We start from the raw sequence: 23,454 nt of genomic DNA, 5'->3' as shown, positions 1-23,454 counted from the left end.
ATTTTGCATTCTGGCCTTTCACTGGTTATTCTGATTCATTGTAAGTCTGTCTGTATGTGCTTGCAGCCACAAGGACACTGGAGGACTTGAGGGAAGCTGGAGTCTAGAGGCTGGTGACTGGTTTGAAAATGGGTTCCTACTCTGCCTGGAAATGGGTTCTTAATAATATCTTTGTTATAAACAGATTCCAGCACAATGAGAATGCTTTTATTTCTCTGTGGAGTTTGCTGAAATGGAATTTCTCTTGCCCACAGACACACACACTAATTGTTTGAGCATGCATAAATATGTAAAGACACATCAACTTAGGCGATCATAAAGCATGTTGAAAAATGCGCCCACCAAGAATTACTACAGGGGATAAAAAGCATGCTCTTCCATTCTTCTTTCATAAAGAACACATTGGAGAATAAATTAGCATGGAAAATGGTCTCTTTGAAGGCACAATAACTATTGTTTCCTTATTAAATCCAGTTTTTCAATTAAGGAGAGACTCGCTGATCCACACTATTGCTGTGAAAGCCCATAGAGAATTTCTGAACTTTGTAGATTAGAAAAATATTGGAAGTGGAGAAAAAATCATGACATAGATTTAGGAGACTAGAATTATGATTATCTTTGTATTCTTATTTTGATAACAGGCTTTAGTTTTTAATCACTCTAATAAAATAACTGAATAATTTATAGACAACAGAAATATTTCTTACTGTTGGAAGACTGGAAAATCCAGGATCAATGTAGCAGAAGACTCTTTGTCTGGTGAAAGTAATTCTTTGTTTTCAACATGGCACCTTGTTGTCTTGTACTCCTAAGAGGACAAACTCTTACATGATGAAAGGACAAACTTTCCCCTCACGTACATTTCTAGGGACCCAATCCACGCATGGGGGCAGAACCCTCCTAATCATCTCAAAACCGTTGCGCCGCTGGTGAAGTTCAAAGATGAGTCCTGGAGGGGAACACAGCCACTCGGTGGAACTACAAGGTTCTCCCTTGAGGGAACTGCAAGGTTCACAAACAGTTCCAACTGAGAAATTGGAGATGAATCTAGGAGATCCTGCAAGAGTGAGAATAATCGGATTCCTAGAGGCAGCAAGACCAAAGCATCAGATTGAAGGAACAATATGATGTGGATCTGAGGCGGGGAAGGTGGTCCACCATGTGTCACTAGAACATTGGGTTTGTGTTCAAAGGCAATAAAACATCAAGTTGAAAAGTGCAGTATGTGTGAACCGTGAGAGGTCTTGAATGTCATGCTAAGGAGCTTGAATAATGATACTTCCTGGATGGTTGTTTTAAGGTTTGGAGGGAAATGAACTAGCTAGTTTGACTTGTGTTTTTTAAAGTTAGTTCAAGCTAATAAAAAGTATAGACTAGCAAGTGGAGCTAGGGCTGTTGCAACCACATAAGGAAGAAATTACAAGAGTGATACAGAAAATTTGAAAGTAGAAACTTGGCAAAGGATTGGCTGGGGATGGGAAAGGAGAAACCAGGAGTGACAACAAGGTGTCTAGGATTATTGATGAAAGGAGGGAGCAATGACCCATAGGTTATTATTGGAAAGAAGATAGAAAAAATAATATTGGGATTGTGCTTAGTGTTCTATATGCCCATTGTCTAATATTCCCAATGGATTATCTAGAACTGTGATGAATATATATATATATATATAAAATTGAGATACTCTCTCTATATATATTCCTGGCTGTCCTGGAACTTGCTATGTAGACCATACTAGCCTTGAAATCACTCACAGAGATCCTTGCTTCTGCCCCTGGAGTATTGGGATTAAAGGCATGTGCCACCACATCTGGCATGATGACTATCTTTTTAAAACATAAATCAGATAAGTGAATCCTTAGTAGTTTCTAAATCATTTAACAGAAGTATATTGTCAATGGCAGTTTGGAGAAGTGGTCTTAACTGTTTCTAGATAATCCTGGGACATTCTCTTTGGTGTTTTCTTGTATTTCAATTTAATAGAGCAGTGTGTTTTCATTCCAGATGGTGATGATCCATATCTCTCCAGTAGATGACCAGCTTCCAAAAGAAGCTCCTGGCATTTCCCGGCATTTGGTTGTCAAGGAAACGGAGGTGGCCTACATCACTAAAAAGCACCTACATTTCCTAGATACAGAATCATGTGATGGGGAGCTTGTCTACACATTAACACGTCCTCCATGTTTCTCCTTCAGCCACAGGTGTCTTTGCAAAGCTACCATATGTCCCACTGGTTCTCAGAGTGTTGGTGTGTGGCAGTGTGGTTCAGTTGCTTCATTGGTCGGACTTGAACTTACATCCCTTTCAGCATTTCCTCTTGTCACAAATTTGTCCTCACCTTGATTGAGTGACAACTAGTGACTTACAGGCAGCTTGTAGTTTTCATCACAGTGATGCTTAAACAAAACACTTGAAATCCCATTTTTCTAAAGCAAATCCTTAATTTTCTTTTTAATGATGTTTATTGAAGTCTGCAAAATATTATTTTTAGATATGGCAGACCTCTTGGTATTCATATTTTATAATCTCAATTCAAAACAGTAGTACAAAGATCCTGTAGGCTAGTGTCATATAAATGACAGTGAGAAAACACTTGGGATGAGACAAATGATTCCTTTTCATCATGACACAACAAAAAACTCTGTTCAGTCATGATAGTCATAGATGATGCTGGACTTAAGGCTACAAGCCCCCAACATAAAGACACTAAAAATATGGAGCATCTGCTTTTGCCCCACAATGACATGTTTTTCAAAAGCTGATTGTGGTGCGGAGATCCCTGCAAGAGTCAAACAGGCGGGAAGATGAGCCATGAAGAGGGAGAAGGAAAAGTCAGTTCAGCCTGACATAGTCAGCTCAGATCAAACCTCTGGAGAGTCTGATGCCAAGTGGTTTATTGCCAGTGCATTTCAGCACAGTACAATTTGGGGGGGAAGTTTCCTGGTGTAAGGCAATCCCTGGTGCACTAAAAGGCAAAATTACATCGGAACTCAACATATTGTCTCTTCCAAGAAGATGAGTTCTGGAGATAGGCTGCCTGTATCAGTTAAGGGCCTAGGGAAGGAGCTGGCCTGGTTCTGGTCATCTAGATAGCACAGGGGTCATTTGGATTATTAGCTATCTCTGGTCCTGGTTGTGGGAGCTTGATATGGCCTGGCCTTTCAGATAACACAGATCACTATTCTGTGATCACAATTGTGATTTGATTTAATTTTTTCTTAGCTGGAAAAGAAGCTGATGTGGTCTATATTTCTCTTAGACACTTGGATGCCGGGAAGTTATTTATGGTGGACAGCATACCAAAGCTAATAAAAAATCCTACAGCCCAGGGGCTGAGATCATTTACCCAGGTATGAGAATTTGTAAAAATGTTGGCTAACACATGCCTAATGTATCTTCTGAGGTGCGGTATGCCCAGTGTTGTATCTGAGAAGCTAGCCAGTCACTGCTACAGTGCCTTATGTCTTTATCCTTGTGCTTATGTGTTTACTTCTGGTAAACATTGGAATCTGCTTGAAAAGCCTTCATCAAATCCGATTCAATTTCAAACCTTGTTATAAAGCCACACGGCCTTTGGCATCATCTTGCCAATATCAAGACACTGATTTCAGGCCCCAGGCCTATGTTTTTATTCCACCAAATACAGATCACTCATTCTTCTATTGTAGTTTCTCATGATTACCATAGCAAACTACCACACATTTGTAGTTCAAAACAAAAGGCGTTTTTCTGTACTTCCTGAAGTTAGAGGTGTTGAGAACATGGCATTGGCAGGTTATGATCTTCTGAACCCTGTAGACATCCTTTCCTCCCTGCATGTTAGCAGCGAGTGCTTTGTTAACAGCCTTTGATATTCCCTGGCTTGCAAATGATAGCTTTGACTTCTGTCAGTCATGCCTGCCCCCATCTGTCTCTTCCTGTTACAAAGAGACCAGTTCTATTGGACCTATGCTACTCAAGTATTTCTACTACATACACCTGTAATGGTCCTATTTCTAAATAAATGCACATTCTACAGTTTCAAGGATTAGAATTTTAGTATGTCATTTTATGGGGTTGCAGCTCATTCCATAATACTTACTATTCTCCCAAAACCTTTGGATCCCTCTGCTTACTCTTGTGAACTCTCCTCTGACGACCTCACGTGTGTGTGTGTGTGTGTGTGTGTGTGTGTGTGTGTGTGTGTGTGTGTGTGTGTGGTTTATGAGACATCTGTAGTTTAGGGCTAATTATGTCTGATTTCTTAATAGTTAGAAGTTGTAAATGTGCTAAGTGCTACTGTTTTAACAACTTCACTAATGAGGAAACAGAGGCCTTGTAGGCTTACACAGTTTGTGTTAGTACAGTGACTGCAGGGAGGGACTGAGAGACGTCTGAGTCTGCCTTTTGCAGAATTGGTTGGCTCCCAGCATTTGACATACTGCCTGACTTCATCAGTTTTCCTCTTATGTTTAGGCAATGTGGTTTACCAAATAGAGCCTTGGGAATCTTTCCATCCTCGGGAATACTTACTGTACTCCCTATCAATTAATGCTGCAGTGGTCTTAGACTTAGGTTGCTAGAGGATTCCGGTCTCTGCAAACCAACACATATGTCCATCTCAATTTACTTTACAGCATGCTGTGAACCATATGAAAGTGGCCTACATGCCACCCATGCAAGATATAGGTCCCAGTCCTCGACATGTGCAGTTCACAGTGTCTGTCAGTAACCAGCATGGAGGCACCTTGCATGGAATCTGCTTCAACATAACCATTCTCCCAGTGGACAATCAGGCTCCTGAGGTATGCCATGTTTGACATGGAGGGCCAAAAGGAGAGAGAGAAAGGAAAGAGTAATGTTTTCATTCCCCAGATGCAATATAGAAAAAAAGCGAGGGGTGGGGGTGGGTGGGAGACTCTACCCATGGGACTTCCTATCTGAAAGGTGAAAATTTTTCAGTGTTGAATTTGGCATTGTTTTCAAAGCCTTATCCACATCTCTTTCATTCTGCTGAGCACCCCCCTTGTTGATCAGGGGAAGGAGATTAAATGATGGGTCTCTTAGCAACTGGAAGAACCTATTTGCTCTCACCACAGGCCAGCTATGCTGCTGTGTGATCCAAAGAAGCTTTTTAATATTCCAAAATGAATTAGGATGGATCCTTTCGTTTTCCCTGGTGCCACTGCTCAATGTTTATGGAAGTCTTAAGGGGCCTGAGTTTTTCTTTAAAACCAAACTCTAAAGGCATTGCTACCTGCGACGTCTTCTCTCTGAGGCTGTTTGGTTTTGAGTTTTTTCTGCCCCCTCTGCACTACTATACTTGATTAGTGTGATTATTATAGGGTCATTTTTTTTCTCCTTAGAAGTGGAAAGACAAAGGAATATTATCCCCCATTTGTTATTGACCAGAAGGCTCTAGACCTTCCCAGCTTCATTCCCAAGGTACAGGGTGACTTGCCCAGCCATCTACCTACCTGAATATGGCCAGCTCTGATGTTTTCTTTCCTGCTGACTCATCACAGCTACACCTGCCTCAGGCTAGCAAACAGATTTCTTACTGGAGGGCCAAAGGGAAGGCTTTTTACTCAACATGCAGAAATGGCTTGATGGGTCTAAATAATATTTTAAGTTGTTAAGTTGCAGATGTTTAAGGGCCAGAAGATTTCTTAACAAGACTGATTTGAGGTTTCTCTTGAAAATAAAGAGCTCTACCGGCACTGAGCCCACAGGCACCATGGATGGCTGCAGGACAGGGTGCGCCGTCCATTTTCAGAGTCCCCACCAACACCATACACTCACTTATGTCAGCGGCCCAACCTCTCAAGCTGGCGAGCTTGCAGTCTGTGGTTGAAGAAGTGTTGACAGCTCTTTAACTAGAAGGCATCTGCGCCAACTCCATCTGGGACCCCTTTCCTGCTGAAGACCTGGCCTAATGCTGATGGTGAAAATAAGTCAGAACAGCTATTGAATGAAGTTGATTAGATTTCACCTAGATCACCCTTGTCCAGATATGAGATTGAGATCCCAAACCAAAGCATCCCCTGCAAAACTTGTTGAAAAATCTTCTTTTATGCAAAAAGGTCTAAGCTTGGAGAAGGCTGATCTGTGCAGATAATTACGAGGCAGATGGAAGAGTCATCTTCATTTGAAAGAAGTGAGGAAGACTTAGGGTCACAGTGGATGTTGATTTCTCTCTTTGGTTTAGGCACCAGGGACAAATGAAACAGTATCTCAAAGAACTGAGACTATTAGAAATTGAGCTGGCACTTTCACGACATGAAATTGAATTGAGTGGCAGTCTTTAGGGCAGAGTGACACCATGCAAACCTGGAGCCTCTTAGGAAGCCTCATGAACCCACAGGATTTTCATGCTTGAGCTTGCTCTCAAAGAAATATTTTTGAAAATCATCTTACATAGCCAAGTGTATTTTATGCACTGTTCCCTATTTGGGAGACTAGCTTGACCCACCAAGAAAATGGGGCTGGTGTGCATGGCCCCTGGTGCATATTCCATCAGGGAAAGGGTTCGGTTTCTTTCTTCTGCTTTAGTGAAGACGGAGGTGTGACAAGTGAGACAGAAGCATTTAGGAAGCACTGTCGGGGTGGGTGACATAGAGAGAAGTCGATCATTCTTGTGTTTTCTCTGCTGGGGGGTAGTTTACTAAGGAATGAAGGCAGCCACATCCTTCTCAGAGTCCTATTTCCATGACCCAGGGTGCTGCCCTGGAGATATGCATGAGTGCCTCTGATGGCTGTGGAATGGACTTCCTTCACACGGTGCCCCTTTGATGAGCAGAGAGGATGCACTCTGCGGTGGGGGCTGTGGCCTCATCTTGCTGAGAAAGAAGATTCTTTGTGTGAGAAGTGTCCTAGTATTGGTGGTGTACTTGCCATGGGCTATCTGGGAGGAACCCTCAGAGCCCACAATTTGAAGTCCTAACTATCTGCTGCTACCTTTTTCTTCTACAAAGTAGTATTAATTTTGGAAGCTGATGTGCTAAGTAAACTCGACTGGGTTTTCTATTGTAGTCTCAGAGCCTGGAGCACATGTGCATTCCTTATAAATGTCATCATTACATTGTAGATGACAGAATTCTAGACTTGATAATCACAGAACACGTCCTGCTCACTCGTAGTGTGGTAATAAAATAGACCAAGCTGCTCTAACTTGCTTTGTGCCTATAACTGAATTGTTAGTCAGGTGAACACTGGGGTTTTTTGTATTGAAATTGCCCCTGTGGCTTTTAATATTTAAGTCTAATGTTTGAATAAATCTATTTCCCAGGAAGTGTAACCGTCTTGTCTTCAGCTTGCCTCTGCTCACTCTGCAAAACACACAGCGAAGTTTCCATCAACCTCTCAAGTCTTAAAGAATTTTGGGGGCAGTGGTTCTCAACTTCCTAATGCTGTGACCCTTTAATACAGAGTTCTTCATGTTGTAGTGGCCCCTACAAATTAGGGGTCAAATTTATTTTCACTGCTACTTCCTAACTGCAATTTTGCTACTGTTATGAATCATAATATAAATATCTGATATGCATGAGATCTGCTTTGTGACCCCCATGAGAAGGTTATTTTAAACCCAAAGGGGTTGTGACCCACATGTTGAGAAGCACTGTTTTAGGGTTTAAGAAAAGAGGTGGAGCCTTTGTTTCATGGGTGTTTGTCAGAGGCTGTGTGTACAGTGGTGGAAGATTTTCCTCTCAGTTCAGCACTGCAGCAGGCTTCCCTTTGCTGGCTATGCTGCAGAGACTCTGGGACACGTGAAGCATAGGTACTTCCAAATCAGAGATCTATCTTTGTGTCTTTGTATGTTTCAAAGCTTGGAACTGGAACTATGCAAATAAAATATTTTGTATCCAAATAATTTAGCTATAACTTGCCTCCTTATAAACATTCTTAAAAAGTTAATCGAGGGCTGGAGAGATGGCTCAGAGGTTAAGAGCACTGACTGCTCTTCCAGAGGTCCTGAGTTCAATTTCCAGCAACCACATGGTGGCTCACAACCATCTGTAATGAGATCTGGTGCCCTCTTCTGGCCTGCAAGGATACATGCAAACAGAACACTGTATACAAAATAAATAAATAAATCTTTAAAAAAAAAAAAAGTTAATCGACTTTCAAGGATGGTTCCAGAAGCTTTCTAGGGACCTGATGAACTCTTATATTCAGCAACACCTGATGGAACAAGGCCTTGAGTGTCTCCTTCCTTCTTTCTAGGTATTCACCAATACCCTGAGAGTGGTCGAGGGTGGTCAGTGCACCATCAGCCCAGAGTCCATTTTGGTTTCTGACGTGGACACCCTACTGGACAGCATCAACCTCTCTCTTCAAGAGATGCCCCTACATGGCAGGGTAGAGGTGGATGGATTTCCTCTAAACCCAAGAGGCACATTTTCATGGAGAGACCTCCATACCTTAAAAGTTAGGTTAGACAATTTTGTGTGTGTGTGTTTTTCCCCTTTCTGTGCAGTGGCTCTCTAGACAATTGTGAAGCCCAGCAAAGGGAAAGGACCCTGTGTTATTCTTTTCAAACAATATGCCATTTCATATTATTAATAATCAATTGAAAATTAAAGAAGTAAAAAAGAATTTTCTTTCAAACGTTTTCTTTCTCTCTGGCTTACTATAGCAGAGGGAATGAGCTTATGAATATTTGTGCAAGAAAAATTAATGATCATGAATATTAATTTTGGTACAACTGCACATATCACAAACTTAGTAGAGACTAAAATCTGTGCAGCTAATTGAAGTTGGCTCTAAGAAAAGGCAATTTCACAACCTTGGAAATTCAGGAGTAGAACACTATTGATCAGACAGATATGGTAGCCTATGCTCTAATCCCAATACTCAAAATGCTGAGTCAGGAGGATTATGAGTTCAAAACCAAACTGGTAAGAACAGAGGAAGGTAGGAATGGGGGGGGGGTGCACACCTTTAATCCCAGCACTAGGGAGGCACAGGCTGGCAGATCTCTGTGAGTTTGAGGCCAGCATTGTCTACAGAGAGAGTTCCAGAAAAACCCCGTCTCAAAAAAGAAAAGAAAAAAATAAAAGGAAGAAAGAAAAGAAAAGAAAATTTTTCTGTTTTGTTTCTAGTTTGCATTTGAAATCTTAGCTCCTATCCACATGTTAAGGAAAGACTTTTGTTGAGGCAGTGCTGGGATGAATGATGGGCAGAGAAAGGTAGAAGTGTTTGCTAGAATGCTGTCTAGTTGCCTGTCTAAAGAATTGCGTGAAGTATTTTCCAGTTATTTAACCTGAGTCACCAAGACTGACAAGGTACATCATTCTGTTCTCAGGCAGAACAAAGCACAGAGATGCTGATGCACTTGTGAGGATTTTCAGGAGTCAGGTTTTACCAGTCTGCTTGGCTACACTGTCCCGCTTTACATGCATGCATTTATAGTTGTACTGCTTCTTTTTTAATTTACTTATTTAAATAACTTTTTATTTAGTGAAGTCATGGCCAAGGTGATGGAGGAGTACTTGTGTCATGTAGCTGAGGCCTCACCCATGTGTTTCTAAAAGATTAGCTTACATACTATCCCTGCAGGTATCACCATGACGGATCTGAGGTTTTTCAGGATGAGATATTCTTGGAGATCACAGATGGCACAAATTCAGCAGAGTTTGTTCTACACATTGAGGTAGGTAAAACATTTCCTCCCTGAATCATTTGAATGTAAAGTCTCTATTCTGGGAACTTCTCAGGGTCCCAAAACAACTTAAAATACACAGACTCCAAAGCAGAGGGTTGCCAGAGCACCTGTGTGTGCGCCTGGAGTCAGTTGGTAGAGACAGAGGTTATACTAGAATTATTCTAAGCTTAAATTCAGATACTTAATTTTAAAAGTAGTTCATTTTGCATATAAAATATGTCTAATATTTTTGAAGTATGGCACACAGGCTTACTTAGCAGCTGGGAAGACTGTCCAGAACCACTGGGGTCCTCTTTGCTTATGGAAGAAGCCATGCCTGTGGGGCTCCATTTGGAATGTCTATACCACAACCCTGGCATGTGATTGGTTTGAAGTCATTTCCCCCTTTCCTTTGACAAAGTCTGCTCACAAAGTTGAGGCATGTTCAAAGGACTTCTGAAAACTTTGGTGTTTCCCTGTTGTGTGGGTAACCAAGACCATGGGCATCTTGTGGATGATTTGCAAGCGTTTATAGTTGTAGATAGAGAAAATTATCACAGTCCCTGAAGGGCCACCAAGTATTCTCATTGTGTTAGCTTCCATCTCTTCCTGTTTGAATAGGGGCTAGATTTTAGTAACATAAAATTGCTATGTAAGATATTTTATAGCTGATCACTCATAAAGAGTGTTGATCCCTATAGATTGTTTAAAAAAAAAAAAAAACAGACAAGTAAGGAATTATCTCTCTTTAGTTAATATACTTGGGCTCCTGAAGAGTCTAGAGCTGGTTCAGATCTATCAACGAGATGGTGTAATGTGAGGCATCCTTACTCATTATCTGGCCATACTTCTCCCTGGCTGGTATTGATTGCTTCAGGTGCCAGGTTTTATGCAGGACCTGCCTCTCATTTTCCTCCTCGGTCTTCACAAAGGCCTATGATGGCTCCATGAAAAGCAGGAGACCATTTCGGCTTCAAGAGGGGTATTTCCTTTATGGCAAACTTCTATACACAAAGGAAGATTCTCTGAGTTACTTTTCCATTTTTTTTTAAGGACTCCACTCCCATCTGTTATGTATGACCATCTTATTATGTCTGGCAATAAGCAGTGCATCTTGGTGAAAGAAACCATTTATTGCTACTTTTTAAGTTAAAGGGGATAATTTTTGAAAGCCAGACAAAACAGATTTTGGGCAAAGTTGTTTGTAGTTTTTTCCCCTCACAATGACTATTCACAGTTATCATCCATATGAACAAATTGGTAAAATTTCTTAGAGTCAAGCAAGAAGATATGTCTTTAATGGATTCACACAGAAGATATGAACAAAGATGGTTATTTTTCTTCATAGCAAAGAAGAAAGCAGACAATTATATTTTTACACCTCTGATAAATAAGTTACAGTGTCTATGCACTCATCCCTGTATCCCTTACAGGAAAGCATCAGCATAGTTCTCTGTTTATTTGTCTGACAGCCGATAGTCCTTGAATGCATAGTAACTAGGAAAAGTTACATCCATTCATTTATTCATTCAGCAAAAGTTTAGTAAGTACCTTCTGTAATATATGTGGGGTTTTTAGGTCGATGCTTGTAAAACAATTATGAACAAGATAAAGGGGATTCCTGTTCTTGAAGTTACAGATCACAGATGATGATAGCCACTAACTGGATAATCACAAAGATAATTGATTAAAATGTATATGTGTTTTATGAACCAGAGTGTAAGTAATAGAAGCTTCTCAATTAGCCTGAGAGATCAGGAAACCTTCCCTGAAAAACATACATGGGATCTGAGGCAGAAATCAGTTGTACAAGGAGAGTGAGACAGAGGCAGGCTCTGGGGGTGAGACAGAGGCCATGAGAGATGGTAAGGAGTGTGTGCTTGGGTGAAAATGGAGTGGGGTGGTGACGGCACCCATGGCATGTTACACCAGAGACTCCTAGGAGAATCATGGGGGGAGCAGAGGAGACACTGAAGGTCCCTGCAGACCAGCAACTGATGTTTACTAAGACCACTTTGGCTGAAGCATATGTAGGGCTGAAAGTGTACACAAGCTCACAGCAGGCCAGACGTGACTAAACCAACCAACCAAACAGCCACAAAATTAAATCACCCAACCAAACAACCAACCAACCAACCAACCAAACAAACAAACAAACACACAAACACTCCAAACCCGGTCACTCAAGCCATTTGACAACACACCACTATGGTTTCCTGTGGACCCATGGAAGCTTTGTAGGTGGCCAGAAGTCGAAGGTGGCAGAAAGCTTTGAATCACCAAGTAATTTGAAATAAGACTAACTTTGATGCTGTGGATGTACATGCATCGGATGCCTGGGCCCAGAATCCCTGTGCAATGTGTGTATTTAATGAAAGCGTCTGCATGTTAAAATGAGGGATGCTTTCTATTGCATATCCTCTTTGTCTTCTGAGAACAATGAGTGCCCTGAGTTCCCAGCTAGAGCCACAGACTCTCATTTATTTGGCGCATCCCTCAACCAACTGAGAAAGTCAAACAACTCAGGCTGTTTTGGCCAAATTTCATGGCTATTGTTCCATGTGTCCAGAAGATGAAAAATGCCTGTCACCATGACTGTGAGCAGTAGTTTACCAGCTGGGACATTTGTCACTTTGTCTTTTTCTTTAAAAATGTGCTCTTTTTATCCTGCTTAGGTATTCCCCGTGAATGATGAGCCACCTGTTCTGAAGGCTGACCTGATCCCCATGATGCATTGCTCAGAGGGTGGAGAGGTGACCATCACCCCTGAATACATTTTTGCTACTGACGCAGACAGTGATGACTTGAAACTGCTGTTTCTGATTACCCGAGAGCCACAGCATGGGGTGGTGAGAAAGGCTGGAAACCATGTGAATAGGTTCTCTCAGGGAGATGTCATCTCAGGAGCTGTGACATACAAACACACAGGTAAGTGTCAGCCTTGTGTAGTGAAGGCACTCTGAAGAGTCTCCCCTTGTCATGAACCCCCATCACATTATAATCTTAATACTTCTTTCCACTGCACCCCAGTTTGTAAGCACGGTCATCATGGACAGAGGTCCACAAGTCCTTTTTCAGTCATCTTGGAGAATTTGACCATTTTACTTACAGATTTCTAAACCATGATGCAAATACCAAATCAGGCTACCTAAAACAGTGGCACCATTACTTTTAAAAGTCTCCTGGCTACCAGTCAGCTTCCTAGAAGTAACTAGTGTCCTTTCTAAGTTTCTGAAAAGCAAGATGGTATCTTGGACTTCGCATGACCTGCTCATAGCATGTGACAGTCAGAACAAAAGTGCAGGTTTGTAAGGACCGAGTTTCTGTTGTTGTTACCTCAATATATTGTTACTCAGTTGGCATTTCTTCCTGCTGTGTGAAGTGTTCAACTAGAGAAAACAGTAACTCAGCATCTGGTATTTGCAAGGCATAGCATCGAGCCCAAGGGCCACAGTGGCGTCTGAGTCACACTGCGCTAAAGGACTGTTATCAAGTGTGCAGAGAAAACCCTCTCACATGGACGGATGGCCATGACACACCGGCACTTCATACTGTTCTTCTTTGCATGTATTCTTTCCTGCCATGTTTTTTTGTCGATTTGACATAAAACAGAGTCATTTGGGAAGAGGGATTCTCAATTAAGAAAATGCCTCCATAAAATAAGCCTATAAGGCATTTCCTTAATTAGTGATTGATGTGGGTGTTGCCATCTCTGGGCTGGTGGTCCTGGATTCTATAAGAAAGCAGGCTGAACAAGCTATGAGAAGCAAGGCAGTAAGCAGCTCCCCTCCAAGGCCTCTGCATCAGCTCCTGCCTACAGATTCCTGCTGTTTGAGTTCCTGTCCTCACTTTAATGATGGACTGTTGTATGGGAGCTTGATTGAAATAAATCCTTTCTTTCTCAGGTTGCTTTGGGTCACAGTGTTTCATCACAGCAACAGAAATCCTAAGTCATTGACTTAGGTCTAAGTTAGTAGCATTTGCCCGGAAACAGCATCATCTATTTCCTCTTGCTGGATTTAATCACACACTATCACAGTTTCTTGTTAACACACCCATTCCTTGGAGGAATGGAGGAAGGAAGAGGACATGGGAAGGCTAGCTGAGTGGACACCACATGACTTTTGTGTCACTGTGGCAGAAACCATCAATGGGAAGGAAGACATTTGTGCATTTGTTTCTGAGAGTTTTCAGCCATTCACAGCCATGAAGGCATGACAGAGAATCTCAGTTGATGGCAAAGGCATGAGGCGGGTCCCTTCACATGGCAACAGCCCAAGAAGCAAAGAACAAAACTGGAGTTAGGGGCTAGGTTGTCACCTTCAGGAGCCCAACTTTAGTATCTACTTCTCTAGCAAGCTCCCACCTCATAAGCCTCCACTGACCCCAAAATACTGCCACACATTGTGAGATGCCTCACATGCTTTCCTTTAAAATCTGGCTGCCTGCCTCCATGATCTCCTAACTCTTGAATTGGGTGTGCCAGTAAAATCGGCACCATATCGACAAAGCCAAGTGTTGCTGCCATCTTAAGAAGTAACCTAATGGTCCTGGACTATGATGAAAGCAGCCTGAATGTCTGTGTGGCAGTCTTGGAAAACATCTTCCTTGGCAGTCCTGCTCAAGCATGGCACTCCCATGCTTCTCTCTTTTTAAAGAAAAGTCTTTCAAATGAGCTTGCCATTTTGTCTTCTGGATCATCCCATCCATGATGTCTTATTGCTTCCTGAAATGTAATGTCCTCTAGCCACTTTCCTGGCTTCCTCATCAAAGTATGCTGCTACTTTTTAACAACTGTAGCCACTTACCCACACTTAACTTTGTTTACAGTTTACAGCACATTCTTTTCCTTGGCAAACTACACATTTCACATCTTCCTCCTCTACTTTTTGCTCCCAGTTCTCATTGTAAACCTGGGTAAAATCAGCTAGTAAAAATCATGCCACAGCCTGAATGTTATGCAGTCTTAAAATTTCTTCCACCATTGATATTAGTCCATTACTTCTGAGGTCAGCCTCACTCAGATTTTAAGGACATGGTAAAACATAGACAGACTTGCTGTGTAACCCAGGCTGGCCTCAGGCTTATGTATTCCCCCTGCCTTTTGTAGATCACCAATAGTCTTATAGGAAAGGGACTCAAAGAGCAATGGTTGTTTATTGAATAATTCCAACATCTTTAGCAGGCTCATGAAGCTCAGGTAACGTACAGTAAGATGAGTCATGTTCTCTTACACTACCTTCCAAATCCTGAAAGGCAGGTTTACAAACATCTAAATCTCTTCTAGTGTCATGGCCATGTAAGGAACTGTTAATTAGTGAGGCTTAGAAGGACCCTGGGGAAAATGATTTCACATACATGTTTTAGTTATGTTCCATTAGCAGGAATAATAGACTCAAAGGATGTTTTGAATGTTATTTTTCCTGACAAGGTTCACTCCTTTACTCCACTGGCATCCATTTAGCACTGTTTGGATTGACATTAAGAATTCTGCTATTAAAGACCCAATGTCTCAGTGACTTATTATCTATTGGTGAAATTATTAAGGCCACTCCATGTAGTTAAAAGGGAGGTTTATTTTGTGGGGTAACTTAGAAGTGAAGGGATAGGTAACAGGGTCTGGGAAAGGTATGGTGCAGTCCAGCATTGTTCTCTGGAGAACTCTGCTCAGTCTACCTTCAGCATCCAGGGTCCAGGAACCAAGAGCACTGGCACATCCAGATCTTGAGTCTTTAGGGTCCTCTCTCAGCCCCGCCTTGTAGGCGTGACAGTTACCGAAGCCTCAATAGGGTTTGGAACTTCCAGATCAAAGCTGGAATGGCTACCCACTACACTTTTCTGTTCCAACCCTTGCTTCAGTCTTCTGATTAATTTTATCACCTGTACTGATTAGTTTTAATTATCAACTTAACACAACTGAGAATCACCTGGGAAAAGAGTCTCTGTGAGGAATTATCTATAGTGGGTTGGCCTGCAGGCATGTCTATGGGGAATTGTTTACCCTTGGAGGTAGAAGTTAAGTCCCCATTGCTGAAAACACCATGTACTTCAGACACAGGACCCAGAGGCCTGTGAATTGGAGCTGAACTGAAAGCCTTCTCTCAGAGGCCCTGAAGGTGCCATATACACTTTCAAAGGAGGGAAGTAATCAACAGCGCTGAGTCCTGTAAACTAGAACAATGACCAGCATGACATGATAATCCTTAGGGTGTAGTAGTGGTATGTTTGATTTGTTGGTAACCAATAGCTCTCTACTTGGACCTAAGACCCTCTCAACAAGAGGGAAATCATGCCTGGTACTGGAGACCTAGCCCACAACTTATGACTAGTAAAGTCATGGGTCATAGAGAAGAGCTTACAACCACAACTTCACTAAAACAGCACAACCCCTCACAACAATCTAAACATTTGTCCTATGGTCACAGCTAAGTGCAGTCCTCGCTTCTCATTGAGGAGACTTCTCTTTGTAACAGATGGAGGCAATTACAGAAAACTACAACCAGTCAAAATGCCAAGTTGAAGAGCCCAGTCCTAACCAATACATCTACAACACAACTCTGGCACCTAAGGTTCAGGGATTATTGTGGAAGAAAGGGCTGGAAGATTATAGCAGTTGGAAAATCAGTGAGTATGCATGAAATATTAGAGAAGCTATGCCTATGAAGTCTCATCCACATGGCTACATAAACTTGACCTGAACAAGGATAATGCCAGTAGACATGCTAACTTGGAAAGGAGAAAGCTCATGAGGCCTGAACTCTAGATAAAGTACTACCGACAGCTAAAAAATGCTGAGTGGGAAAAATGGTCTTCCCCAGGGACGAGCATACCAATTGGTTAAACAGTATCAAATAGTCAGCTCTGAAAAAATATACATACAAGTACTATTATACAGACTGAGCAGATTGTATGTATATATTTAGGAACACACACATAATTAATGAGAAAAGAAGTTATAATAATAATGAGAAAAGGAAGGGTATATAGGAGGGTTTGGATCTAGGGAAGGAGAAAATGATGTAATTGTATTATAATCATGCATTCATCATATCCCTTCACTCTATTCCACAAAGGATTTTTTCTCTTACTCTTCTCCCAACTCCTGCCCCAGCACACCTCTCTGGCTGTAATTAAAGTCTCTCTGTTTTTCTTTCCCTTTTCCTCTGGCTACTGTCCACAATTCCATTTTTGCACAACAAAAACTGCTTTCTACATCTGGCTTGTTTCACTTTACATAGTGTTCTTCAATTTTAGGCACGTGACTGTGACTGGCAAGGCATAAACATAGCACATTTTTCTTTATGCATCCATTGAAGGGCATCTGGAGGTCCTATATTTTCACTATCATAACTAACGCTGCAATAAACTTGAAGGGGACAACTATCTTTTTGGTATGGAAATTTCATCTCTTTAGGGTGTGCAATAAAGAATGAGATTGTTGGATCATATGCCATTCTATTTTTTTTCTGAGGAATATGCACAGCATTTCCCATAAAACTCTTATTACTTTACATTGCCTCTAATAGTGTTTATGTTTTTCTGCATTTGTGATCTATTGTCTTTTTGGTGATGGATGCTCAGCTGAGTAAGGTGACAACTCACTATGGTTTTTGACTAACATTTTCCTGATAATTAATAAACTTACACACTTTCTGATGGGATTGAGTTGAGTCTCTCCATCACTTAGTGTGGACATGGCATTTATCTCCATTTTTTATGTCCTATCATTTCTTTCACCAATGTTTTATGATTTTTGTTGTGGAGGTCTGCTTTTTTATTTCATTTTTAAAGTATTTGAGTGTGATTGCTGTATTTGTGTTTAGAAATGTTACTTAAAAAAGAAGGAAATGCTACTTTTGTGTATGTATGTGTGTGTGTATTGGTTTTTGTCTAATTTACTGAACTCATGTATAAGTCCTAACAATGTTTGATGGAGTCTGCTATGATATCTACAAATGTGAATAATTTAACTTCATCCTTTTCATTTTTGATGCCTTTTCCTTCTGTTGCATGATTTCTTTTGCTAAGATTTCCAGTGCTATAGTAAACAAGAGTGAAGAAAGTTCTTAAGTTATGTTCTTAAGGTTATCTTCCATTTGGCTTTCCCCTTGACTGGCTGCTCAGCCTGGTTTTCAGCTATTGATGTTAATGAAGCCTGTGCTTTATAGAGAAGTCAGTTTCTGAATGCTGTGACTGACTTTTCTGTCAAGTTCTCTTTTCATTCAGGATATTTTTCTCTCTGACTTTCTCCCTACAGGCCCCACTTCCACCTCCCAGGTATTTGCCTTATCTGCCTGGCAGGCTTACTCTTTCTTCAAGTCATAGCACAAAGCCAGTAAAATCATCCAGAAGGGCTTACTGCTCCAACATGTGTTTCTGCCCCAGGGCATTTGTATCTTTTTTCTCAACCTTAAATCCTTGTAGATTGTCCAAATGAAATAGAGTCATCACTTGGTATACTCAGAGGATGGTTCTCAGGAACCCCCACATACCAAGTTCCATGCATATTCAAATCACTTCTAGAAAATAGTCTAGTATTTCCCTATAACCTATGAAGAGAACCCACATACTTTCAGTAATCATTGCATTACTTACAATACTGAGGCAAATTGTAGGATTGAATTGTTTAGGGAACAATGATATACTCAGTCCATATTCTACATATTCAGCACAGACATATTTTTCCATGTATTTTCAATGTGTGGTTGGTTGAGTTTACAGACGTGTCATGTGTGGATGCCAAAAACTTCCTGTGTATGAAATTTCCACTTAGTGGGTTAAAATGTTTGAGAGATGGCTCAGAGGTTAAGAGCACTGCTTGCTCTTCCAAAGGTCCTGAGTTCAATTCCCAGCAACCACGTGGTAGCTCACACCCATCTGTAATGAGATCTGGTGCCCTCTTCTGGTGTGTAGGGATACGTGCAGACAGAACACTGTATACATAATAAATGAATAAATCTAAAAAAAAAAATGTTTGAACAGTAGCAATTTCAAATGGCTCAACCTAATGCATGCATACATCTGTGGTATTCTCACCACACTACATCTGTTTTCCTATTATTACATAGTGAACAACACACAGTAGGTCTTTTGACATTCAGCATATTTTAAAAAAGCCTTTCAGAGGTGCAGAGTGTCTGCTTTTTCTCTGCTGGAATGCCCAGAGAACTAACTATGTCATTGTAGGAGTTGAATAGATGTTTATCAAATGAATAACAGATGGATATGTGTTTTAAGTCAACTTACTTCTTGTCATCATTATGAGCAGTTAAGAGGTCTCTTATTTTTATTCCTGCCAAAGTTGAAGGATAATGCTTCCTTTTATTGAATATTTTAATTATTTTTTCAAAATCTCATAGAATGTATTTTAAGCATATTTACTTCCTTTTCCCACCTCTTCCCAGATCCACTCCTTCCTCTCTAACCACCCATCACTGTGTATCTATCTCTGTATGTATCTATGTATCTATCTCTGTATGTATCTACATATGTATGTGTCTACCTGTGTATCTATCTACCTATATATCTCTGTATGTATCTATGTATCTACCTGTGTATCTATTTATATACCTATCTATGTATCTATTTACCTTGGTATCTATCTATCTATGTCTCTACCTATGTATCTGTGTATCTATCTACCTGTATATTTATGTATCTACCTGTATATCTATGTATCTATCTACCTGTGTATGTATGTATGTATGTATGTATGTATGTATGTATGTATGTTATCTATCTATCTATCTATCTATCATCTACCTATATCTATCTACCCATCTAAACCCATCAAATCCAATTTGTGCTGTCCAAATACTCCTGGGTGTGGCATCTGCCCTGGACCCTCTTTGACCAGAGGTCATACTTTTAAAGAAAACTGACCCTTCCTCCCCCAGCACCTATCAAACAAATGGTTTCTATTGAACTCTCTAAACTTCAACTTGGATTTCCTAGTTTTTGAGCCTTTAATCATTTTCTTGCTCAAATGATATCATCTCTGAATTTCTGAATTTTCCATGTTTTTTTTTGTTTTGTTTTTTGTTTTTTGTTTATTTGTTTTTAAGGAAAATCACACCAAGCTCAGTACTCTAGATTTGGCCAGTGTATCTGGTGAGAGGAGATGATGTCACTGATCTTGTTCTTCCCCTCCCATCCTCCTTCCCTCCCCTCCCCCTCCCCTTCTCCTCCCCCTCCCTCCCTCCCGCTTTCCCTTCCCTTGTCTTCTGAGCTCCCAGAATTGTTTCTCTTTTGGCTCTTTAAGAATTGCCAAGAGCCCACATTCAGGGCTTTTCTGTTGCCTGGAGAGCACAGATTGTTCTGTTGGCTGATAAGTGATTGGCTAGTGCAGATTGTTCTGTTGGCTGATAAGTGATTGGCTAGTATGTAGTAAAAGAAACACAGAAAGAAATGACCAGAACATGGATTACCTTTCTCTATACTTACCCAGAGTCCTCTGTGTCTCATGATTGCTATGTGGTTGGTGCTTGTTCATTTCCGGTGATCAATGCACTTGGAAAGATAATTATCAAGAGGACACAGGCACGTTCTGCCTTTCCCTGAGCTTGTTGCTAACATCCAAGGGTTGGAAGGGAGGGATTAAGGATCCTAGTCAAGCTCCGTGCCTGCCCCTTGCTCGTTTGGGAACTGCCTACTTTATTCTTCCATGTGGTGGTCTGCGGCTGGCAGGGATTTCACAAGAGGCAACAGATGGACAAATATTTTTGCATTATTTTTCCTGACTATATTTAATTTTATAGTGATAAAATTGAGTTTCATATTTTATCCCCATAATCCCTTTCCCTTCCACTCAATGCAGGCAGAAAAGGTGTGAGTGGAGTTGATCTTGGTGTTCTGTTTTCCAGGTGGTGAGGTTGGCCCAGCGCCTTGTTTTGACACTGTTACATTGGTGGTTTCGGATGATGAAGCCGGCCCTTCGGTGAATGGCTGTTGCTACAATGGACCCGATCCATCTGTTCCTCTTCATGAGTCCTTTCCCATGTATGAGCTCAACATCACAGTGCATCCAGTCGACAACCAGCCACCTTCAATTATAATAGGTGATGGTGTTGTTTCTATGAGTATAATTGTCTTAGTGTCATACCCAAGGCTCAGTGAAATAATTCTCTTAGATTAGAACACCACCAAATGTAGTTGTCACCCAGGAATCATCTAAACAGAAATAGATAATAAATCCAAAATCTGTAATAAAAACAATCACAGGGCAAAAGAATTTACTTGTTTAAAAATTTATGTATTTCCATATATAGAGAGAATACAACAGCATTTGTGTCTTTGTGTTACATGTTACAACAAGGGTGTTGAGATCCTCAAATATACTGGTTTATTTCACATGGGAAAACAGCATTGCCAGCTGGAGAGAGAATAATTTATTTTATCCATAATAATTTCTATTAGAACAGAATGCATTTACCACAGAGACCATTTATATACATTTAACCTTATGTGTTTTCCAGAAAGTCATCTCTTCGTAGGCATTATGTATATGTCCTGTCTCACAGAAAAAATAAGCATATGTATGAACGCGCTTGTAATTTGCTAACTATCTCCCAAGCAATGTTCTGGAAAGGAAGCATTATCCCAGCAGAATAATTAAGCACCAAGGCATGAAAAAAATGTTCGTTATGAGCAATTCATAATCGCTCTCTGGCAATTAGCACTCTGACAAACAGTGGTAACGACTGATCTTGAGAAGAACATAAACTCCATTTAGTGGCTTATCATTAAAACAGTTTGGCAATTCTTATTTTCATTTGTCACTTCTATCGAGACACAAGGGAAATCAGAGTTCCTTGAGAATGACTGGAGGGCTGTAGCAGAGCGTTCAGCATTGCTGCTGCCGCCTTTCCATTATCATCTGGCTGGCTTGTATAAGAAAAAAAAGTATACAATTCCATAAGTCAAATTAAATCCCACTCGTTACCCCTGAATTTTTTACTGCCAAGAGAATTTATGCCCAAGAAAATGAGCATCTCCCATGGAAGCTTATTTGCCTGTGGGAGGCCGCTCTAGCTGGGATTGCAATCACTGTCTATAGTTCTCACTATTCTGATGGAGGAGTTCAGGCTGACAGAAGTGTGTGTTTTTACATTTTATTACATGTTCATTTACTTGTTTTGTGAGTGTGTGTTCAGGGGATTGAACTCAGGTCATCAGGCCCGGTGGCAGGTGCCTTTACCTACTGACCCATCTCCCTGGCCTGTGACTCTCGTTCTTGGCACACAGGTAGGACGTTCATGGTGGATGAAGGCTTCTCGGCAGCCCTTACCACTCACCATTTGACTGCCACTGACCCAGACACCGCCCCGGATGACTTAGAATTTGTTTTGGTTTCTCACCCCCAGTTCGGCTATCTTGAAAACACACTCCCTTCTGCAGGTTTTGAGAAAAGTAACATGGGTATAAGCATAGGTAAGTCCTTGTCTCCTGGCCTGCAATGTCTCATGGATGTGACTAGCTGGACCAAGCTTAGGAAACGGTCAAGGATGCAAATACATTCAAGACACCATGTGCATTCAAGAGATTATTATTCTAATTCTCGCTGATATGTTGAATCTTAATTGTTTTTCATTTTAACTTTCATCTTGGCTTTCCTTCTGCATCAGCATTAACAACTGAACTAATAGAAATTTCACTTATGAAAATTATATGAACAAACACTGAAGTACTTCCTTTTTCAGGGTCCTCCTGGCAACACAGTCCTGTGGTAGAATTAACCTGGTGGGAACCACAGGGTCTCAGTCTCACAGTCTTTTAGCATTTTTAATAGATATTCCTGGAAAATACTGAAAAATACGCTGTGAGTGGTACTGAAAGAGAAAACCTGAAATGTTCAAGTAGATTACATCAATCTTTTGTTGTTGGTTTTTGTTTTTGTGGTTTCTGAGACAGGGTGTCTCTGAGTAGTGTTTACCACAGAGACCATTTATACACATTTGATATTACTCATTTTCCAGAAAGTCATCTCTAAAATAGGCGTTATGTATATGTTCTGTCTCACAGAAAAAATAAGCATATGTATGAATACTCTTGGAATTTGCTGTCCTAGAAACCACTTTGTAGACCAGGCTAGCCTTGAACTTGGAGATCCTCCTGCCTCTGCCTCCCAAGTGCTGGGATTAAAGGAGTGTGTTTTCACTGCCCAGCTTACTTTGGAAAGCAAATGTTTCTCAGCAACCAGAATAGCCCTTAATCAAACAAAATATAAACAAAAAGCAAAACTCTAATCTTCTGATGATAATACTTTCTAAGTAAGTTATTTTTCAAGCCCCTTTAAAGACATTTCTATTTTTAAATGCGAGTGAGTTGAGATTTAAGATTAATCAAGTTAAAGGTCATGCAGCTTTTCTTTTGATTAATTCACACCCTACAGCAATTTTCCTCTTCTGATTTAAGGCTAGCTGAACATCAAGTCAACTAATTCTCCTCAGTGCAATGAGTATCTTGATGTTTGTTACACAGACACGGATCTCCACTTGTTTTGCCTTTGTGTCAATGAAGTGGCACCTTCTCAACACAGTATGAGAAGAGCCACATGTCAGAAGGACAGTTTAGCAAAGGGCAGTTCTCTGTGACTTTCAGTTCAGGTGTCTGGAGCTGGAGAGTGACCATCCTGCATCCTGATTAGTGGTCATCACAATTTCATTCCTCAGGCAGATTTGCATCCTTCTTTCAGATCTGTGGTACCTGCCTTTCTGTTGATAGCTGGTGGGCATCACACCAGTCCCCACTATGATTGCGTATCTGCTTTCCAGAGAAGCAGCTGTTGAAGATTGAAGATTCCTGGGTAGTGCTGTTTATCATTTCCCTGTTCT

The 23,454-nt window shown here is 40.9% G+C and overlaps 1 protein-coding gene across 1 annotated transcript in view; it reads left to right on the top strand.

Annotated features, from left to right (window-relative positions):
• Frem1 (FRAS1 related extracellular matrix 1) overlaps nucleotides 1–23,454 on the top strand; it is a 148,398-nt gene that overhangs the window by 53,840 nt on the left and 71,104 nt on the right. Inside the window, exons 12-19 of the mRNA XM_036179029.1 lie at nucleotides 2,005–2,201; nucleotides 3,260–3,350; nucleotides 4,617–4,784; nucleotides 8,203–8,411; nucleotides 9,538–9,631; nucleotides 12,298–12,550; nucleotides 20,485–20,679; nucleotides 21,866–22,051. Coding sequence (XP_036034922.1) covers nucleotides 2,005–2,201; nucleotides 3,260–3,350; nucleotides 4,617–4,784; nucleotides 8,203–8,411; nucleotides 9,538–9,631; nucleotides 12,298–12,550; nucleotides 20,485–20,679; nucleotides 21,866–22,051 — 1,393 coding nt within the window. The remainder of the gene's footprint in view (nucleotides 1–2,004; nucleotides 2,202–3,259; nucleotides 3,351–4,616; nucleotides 4,785–8,202; nucleotides 8,412–9,537; nucleotides 9,632–12,297; nucleotides 12,551–20,484; nucleotides 20,680–21,865; nucleotides 22,052–23,454) is intronic.

This window comes from Onychomys torridus, chromosome 2, assembly GCF_903995425.1.
Source record: "Onychomys torridus chromosome 2, mOncTor1.1, whole genome shotgun sequence".
In the NCBI taxonomy this organism is placed as follows: domain Eukaryota; kingdom Metazoa; phylum Chordata; class Mammalia; order Rodentia; family Cricetidae; genus Onychomys; species Onychomys torridus.
The sequence above is the reverse complement of the archived record's forward strand: the minus strand, read 5'-3'. Positions and strand labels throughout refer to the sequence as shown.